Below are 7,322 nucleotides of genomic sequence, written 5' to 3'. Positions count from 1 at the left end.
AAAAAAAATGATGGTAGCATAGTGGGTAGTGAGAAGTGGATAGCTTCTGGATACATATTAAAGAAAGAGTAGAGATGATGATGGCTTGGAAGTGCAATTGAGGGCCACTTCACCTTTGTGTGAATTAGAATAGGGGCCTGTGTAGACATTTTCCTGATGGCACGCCTGTGTGTGAATTAGCAAAAGGCATCCATCCCTTCCTCTCAGCAGACATATCGTACCACGAACTTTTTGGTTTTTTTCCAAGTAAATCATGCCTTAAGTAATAGCTGCAGGTAGAAAAACCAAAAAAAAAGTACAGGCGATAAAAGATGGACTTGGTTGCTGAAGACCCTGGGGACAGGCTTTCTCTTGTTTTCGTCTTTATCTCCTCATTTACCTCCCTCTACCACCACCCCCCCTTTTTTTTTTTGGCGGAGGGATATCTTTACCCTCTTTCTTTTATTTTCAGTGTCCTTTGCCTTTGTGTGTGTACTTTTTTTTTTTTTTTTTTACTTTATATACTCAATAAAAATTATCTTTCAGATTTTTAGTTTTGTTTGGGGAAGGACCTCGTAATAGGACTGAACTTGGTACTGGTACATGGACTATGTTCCCGTAATTATTTCTATGTTTTCATTATAATCAATGGAAGGAATAAAAGAGCGAGAACGAAGCATCAACTATATGCACGCTATTCTGCAAGGCCTGTGCAATCTTATCTCTTCATCTTCATAGCAACCTTGGGAGGCAGCTTTTATTGCTCATTTTACAGATGGGGAAACAAACTCTAAATGAAATTAAGAAACTCGCCCAAAGTCACGTGTAACTTGGACTGAAACTGAAAGTAAAGTATTGGACTGTAACTGAAGTCTGCATGCCTCTGTTGAATCCCAGGGTCCACAATGTTCTTTCTAATTTATTCCTCCAGGTTTGTTAACGGAATAGTCTCCTGAAAAAAAAATTCTAATTATTTCAATATGTTTAGTACTGATAGATATGAGAATGTATTATTCGTCAGCTATTCATTTGTATTACATTGATAGATAGAAATACAAGAATACATTAATACATTTAGTGCCATTGGGGCAAATTATTTGACATAAGAGAAAGAACATAAAGAAATTCATATATGACTGTGAGATTGTGAATCCTAATTTTTCAGTCTAGCTCTCTGGTTTGCCCTGTGTTTCAAAAATGATCCCAAGGGACTACAAAGCCTCCTTCTGATTTGCTCTTTGGAGTGGTCTCTATTTGAGACCTTGGAGGCTTGGACCCTCCTGTGGATTATTGTGGGATTTGAGGTCACTGAACATTTGAGTTGTTGTTTTCTTCTTTGCAGGCCTACAATGGGCACCATCAAGCCTTGGAAGTCCTTCTGCAGTCGCTGGTGGACCTGGACATCAGGGACGAGAAAGGCCGCACTGCTCTGGACCTGGCTGCCTTTAAGGGACACACAGAATGTGTGGAAGCACTTATCAATCAGGGTGCATCCATCTTAGTGAAAGACAATGTAACCAAAAGAACCCCCCTTCATGCCTCAGGTAGGTCTTGTCAAGGATCTGGCTAACGTTTTGGCCATGATTCTGGATACCCTATCTTTGGCCCACTTATAGTTTTGAGTAAAAGGATGGCAGTATCTTCTTTCATCCCAATTTTTAAAACAACCGTTTGCTTTCGACATTAGATAGACCTACACGCTCCTAAAATGCTTCTGGCGTGCTCTCCGCTTGGAGATGATTGGTGTTCTCTGACCAGATAGGCTCTGGACCTCTTCATAGGATCACATAACTCAAAAGAGAGTCAGAACCAAAGGCTACTGCAAAACTTTCTGAATAAAGGGGCAGGGTGTAATGTGATCTTCAGAATAAGTTACAAAGAACAAAACATTAAAATCACACAGCATTTTAAAGCATAAAATAAAGGACACTTCAGGACTGTTTCATAAAAGGAGTCATCAGACAGCAATCTAATCAGTGTATCATTCTACCAGCCTAAAGATATTGCTCAGCTTTTGCTCTGATTTTGATACATCAGGTATAAAAATAGAGACTCTTAAAAAGTGCATATACATTTTTTAAAGTGCATATATATATATCAAACAGTAAGCCATTTGTCTTTTCTGGAATTGTTCTCTAATGTGTGTGAAATAAAACTGTGGCAAGACACATCTAGATGTATAAACCAGTTGCTGTCGAGTTGATTCTGACTCACGACGACCCCATGTCAGAGTACAACTGTTTTCCATAGGGCTTTCAATGGCTGGTTTTTTGGAAGTAGATCACCAGTCCTTTCTTCCAAGGTGCCTCCAGGTGGACTTGAACCTCCAACCTTTTGGTTAGCAGTCGAACGCATTAGCCTTTTGCACCACTCGGAATACACAGATATGAAAGTAATGTGAAAGGGTCTCTGGCTCAGCTAACACATAAATATCATGGGGCTCAGGAACTCTGTTGATACCAGCCTTTGATCAGGGCAGTCAATATCATCTTATAAGGAGAAATAACTGTCTTACATGGTGAAATAATGTGTATTGAAAAGGCTTTATGATTCTTGTTACTTGAGAAACATTTTCCTGGACTGTTAGACCTTGTAGAAGCGTTTCCCTCAACATCTTGAACGTCCAAACCACTGAAGGCGAAGAGACTGAAAAAATCTGGCTGTTGCCTAATTACCTGGAAATGATTGTTGCTGGAAAAGATTTTAGCCATGAGGGCAGCAATGGTTGGTACGGTTGAATTATAAATTCTTACTTTCCAGCACATTTAGTCTCCTCTTTTTGCTCCCTAGGTCTTCTTGGTATTATTATAAGGTTCAAATTTAGTTCTCCATTCTTAAGATTAGTTGCCTATTAGTAAGGCATGCATCCTGCTTAGTTATCAAGTAATTGCTGACAATTACAAAGGACCAATTTTCGTAAACAGGTAAACAATGAATGATCATTGTTACTCATTTGCCACCGTCCTGTAGGTTGTGATCTAATGGAGCCCCCTAGTGGTCAAGAAGATTCACTCCATTTGGGTTTCCCCTTGTCATTCATTAAAAAGACACAGACCGTCATTTGACTCTGTTCTCCACAAAATGTCTGCTGTGTGGAAAAGCTTTAGCCTGTGCTTTAAGGATCCGCTTACCCAGAATCTCTTTCAGCTAACGTGAGAGCCAATTTTTTTTTGTTTCAGATCCTGGGAGTACTGTGAGGAGCGGGAGCCAGGATGGATATTAGAGGTTTTGGCACAGATTGTTGCAGTGACATTGGTGGTTTTTGAGCAGCATGAAAAATGGCTGTCACTCATAACCAGGGAGAGGCTTGGCTACTGTGAGACAAAGCAGGGCACAGCGAAAGGAGATGTTAGCATCTTCTTGCTAGAAGGCAATTGGGGGAAAGAGACAGTGTGTGGGAAGCCCAGGACAATTTTTGTTTGGCTACATTTTTACAATAAGGGGACTTATATTTACCCGAGGGCTATTAGCTAAATTCAAAAATCTACTGTTAAAAAAAAAACACTGTGGAAGTTGCTTTGCTCTCCAACACACTGTGTGAAAGATATAAACTTAGATGATTTTTTTTCCTTTTCTGTTTTGCCAAAAATCAGACATCCTTGGAACTATTATGATTATGAATATTTAAAGTCTATCAAATTGATACCGAAAGAGGAACTAGTCAAAATATGCTGTTCCTCCACCTTCATAATACCATCACCTGTACTATGCAGCTGTAGTATTCAGCTGTCAGCCCTCTGCTAATCATTTCCTATTAGGCATACATTAAATTCCTTGCATGTTTCGTCAGTGGTAACAGAATTAATGTAATTTTTAAAACAAAAAAAACAGACAACAGCAACAACAACACATTACCTGTACTCCAGCGCACAAAATTTCCTCCTGAGACACATCAATGGAATGTTTCTGAGAAGGAGGCTCAATGCAATGGTCTTCAAAATGTGGGTATTATTCCCGTGGTTAATTTGAGTGGTGTCCATGAATGGGAGTGAATTCTAGCATGTATTGTCCCTGAAAAAAATGTGTCGTTAAATTAGCATTCTCTCATGACTGGCATGCAATAAAAAGGACTGTAAAAAAGAGCTCTTAGAAGTGCCTTTATCAACCTAACATAGCTACATCTATTCCCTTCTCTCTCCACGTCCGTAATGAGGTAAATGCAATACATTCCATGGTGTTCTCACTGTTGAGAGAGAAGAGGAGGTCATGTTTGGAATTTTAAAGATATTTTTTTCATCTTACTCCCTGAGTGAAAAGCCATGTCTATTGTAAATCTTTGCGTTCCACTCAACAAGCTGGAGGAAAATACCTTGCACCAGGTGATTATCATAGATGTTTGCTGCTCAGCCCCATGGCACCACCACCTCCTAAAAGAAGCACGCAAGTGAGGACACAACCTGCCCGAGGGCGCACCAGGGCGAGCAGGGCAGGTCAGGGCAGGGCGGCCAATAGGAAAGGGCTCTAAGGATGCCTGAATAAGAGCATGGCATAGAAGGGGAGAGGAGAGGAGGGAGGAGGTAGGAGCCCTGCCTACAGGATGCTCTAGACACTCTGGAAGGCAAAGACGTGATGGGCTGTAGTTTAAGAATCCTGGAACCCAGGTGTCCTCCAGCCGCAGGGGGCCCATCTGAGTCCCTGGAGAGAGCCAGTCGATCAACGAGCAGGCTGAGCTAGTGTGAGACAAAGCTGGGCTTGGCAGGGCATAGGTAAATGATGGATCTCTTACACCTCTTTGGCTTGAGGTTTTGCTCTAAGGCTACTGCTAATCAATTGGAACTCCTGCTCAAATGTGTTAGCTCTGTATAAGATGACCCAAAGAGGCAGAGCCTGTTTCCTTCTCTCTTCCCTTCTTTCCCTCTCCCATCTCTCCTCCTCCTCCCCTCCTTTTCCTGCACCCTTTGGCCCCCCTTTCTTTTTCCTCCCCCTTCCTCCTCTTTTTAAAAAAGGGCTAGAGGCAGGTTGAACACAGGATGATTATAAGAATTTGGTGACTGTCTTAGAGGAACAGAGCCCTGGTGACACAGTGGTTAAGAGCTGTGGCTGCTAACCAAAAGGTCAACAGTTTGAATCCACCAGTCACTCCTTGGAAACCCTGTGGGGCAGTTCTACTCTTTTCTATAGGGTCACTAAGAGTTGAAATCGACTCAACAGCAACGGGTTTTTTTTGGTTCTCAGAGAAACAAAAAGGGTAACTGAAAAGTCAGGAGAGATTATCAGTCCTATACAAGGAGATAAGGATGATGTCAGGAACCAGTTTAAGAAAACCTCTCCAATACAGGAAACAGCAAAGGAGGGTGAAGACCAAAGTGCCCTGGTTAGAGGAAAGGGGACGATGGCTTAGTAAAATAAACGTTCCAGCACACTGTGCCCAGAAGCTATCATGAACTGGAAACTTGAACTGTCAGCAGCAATTGAAAACCACTGATTTGGAGTCCAAGTAAATTTTGCATTGGAGGAATATATAATGTTGGTGTGTTAAAAGAATGTTCATTATTTTCTTTTTCAGTAATTAATGGTCACACACTGTGTTTGCGGCTATTACTAGAAATTGCAGACAACCCAGAAGTGGTTGACGTGAAAGATGCCAAAGGACAGTAAGTGTCCTCACACATGGGCTTGGGTTGACATTTCAAAAACAATAGGTAATTGGTTAATTTGTTAAACAGTTGGGAGGGCTGGCTGCTGTATTGTAGGTTAAGGGTATCTCCACGACCACCACCACCAGTTGACATCGAGTCCATTCTGACTCGTGGAGACCCCATGAGTAGAACTGTGCCCCACGGGATTTTCAATAGCATCTTTTTTGTAAGTCGATTGCCAGGTCTTTCTGGATGGACTTCAACCTCCAACCATTCCAACGTTTCTGTTAGCAGCTGAGCACATTAACCATTTGCATCACCCAGGGACTTCTGAGGGTATATATTTGGGTGAAACTCATGAGTGAGGACCATAGAATGATAAGGTGGTTATGTGCTAGAGTATATCTCTAAGAAAATCGTGGGTGCTTACACACTCGTGCGCATATCTTTTCTCTTTTTTTACAGTGACGTGTGTATCTTGATGAAAAAGAGCCACGTTTTCATAGCTATGGCCCTGTATCTTGGCCCTCTTTTATATTCCCTTCTTTGTTCCCTATTTCTACTTGGTTTACCCTCTTCTGAATCCGCTACATTCCCATTTTTTTTAATTAGTAATTAATTTTAATAGAAGAGACTTCAATAAGTTACCTTCATCGTAAAAATCCTTCATATTTTTATCCTTGCTTGAGTTTTTTTTCCCCCCCTCAGTTTTTCCATCTGTTGGCCCATTTCCCACCCAATCATCTCTTACAATTAGAAAACACTGAGCAGAAATGCACTAGTGACTCGCCCCAGGCGTAAGATGTATGAGTTCGTATCTGAGTCAGAGCCCCACCTCCTGTGTCCCAACAGTGTTCTTTCCTCTAGCCTTGTCAAACTTTTTCTAAGGCTATGAAGTTTTGTTCAGTTAAATCTTGACCAGAAGTCCAACACAGAAAGCTATGAAAGTAGAGCTGCTCTGATAAAAGCAAGAGTCTCACACATACATACACCACTCCCCTACTCAATTGCTACTTAGCTACATAGTTCTGAAAATGATAGGATTAATGTGAACATTTTTCTAATGAACCTGCCCCTGTCCTACGCTATTGAACAGTTTACCATTCAGCATGCCCATTAGAGACCAGAGGTAGATAGCTTGTTCCACATAGCATGTACCACACTGGAAACACACAGAAAATATTAAACAAGTCGTCAAGGTTAAAAAAAATCCTCCCACTGGAACTGATGAGTATTTTTTAATCTCCTTTTTAAAAACCTAATTTACCTCTCTCCCTAGAACCCCACTGATGGTTGCAGTAGCGTATGGCCACATTGATGCTGTTTCATTGTTACTTGAAAAGGAAGCAAAGGTAGATGCTGTTGATATCATGGGATGCACAGCTTTACACAGAGGGGTATGTACATTTTCCTCAGCTTTGGTCAGGCAACTTTGCAGTGAGCTTCTTCCCCCCTCCCCACGCCCCATATGAATTTTTAGTAAAAAGATTGTTTCCTACAATAACCAATTAACCCCAGTCAGTCAAAAAGATTACAAAATCTTTTGCAAAGGTAAAATAATGGCAGCTACTCTTAGGTTCTGCTCTTGAGATTTCATGTTAGATTGTGATAGTAGATACATGAACACCTACTGTTGGTGGAACTGGTTCTGCTTTCTGATTACAAAATACATTTACATCATAGAAAAACTGCAAAATATAAGAAAGCAGAGAGAAGAAAATCACAATGGCAGTAATTCCACCTCCCGGAGAGAACCACTTTTTG

At 41.1% G+C, this 7,322-nt stretch overlaps 1 protein-coding gene across 6 annotated transcripts in view; it reads left to right on the top strand.

The window, feature by feature from the left end:
• Positions 1–7,322, top strand: part of ANKRD44 (ankyrin repeat domain 44) — a 203,682-nt gene that overhangs the window by 178,377 nt on the left and 17,983 nt on the right. For all 6 annotated transcript variants that reach the window (XM_023732935.1, XM_023732936.1, XM_023732933.1 and 3 more), the window contains 3 exons: positions 1,322–1,523; positions 5,486–5,573; positions 6,838–6,955. In XM_023732935.1, coding sequence (XP_023588703.1) covers positions 1,322–1,523; positions 5,486–5,573; positions 6,838–6,955 — 408 coding nt within the window. The remainder of the gene's footprint in view (positions 1–1,321; positions 1,524–5,485; positions 5,574–6,837; positions 6,956–7,322) is intronic.

This window comes from Trichechus manatus, unplaced genomic scaffold, assembly GCF_000243295.1.
Source record: "Trichechus manatus latirostris isolate Lorelei unplaced genomic scaffold, TriManLat1.0 scaffold00056, whole genome shotgun sequence".
Taxonomy (NCBI): domain Eukaryota; kingdom Metazoa; phylum Chordata; class Mammalia; order Sirenia; family Trichechidae; genus Trichechus; species Trichechus manatus.
This window is presented reverse-complemented; position numbering and strand designations above follow the sequence as displayed.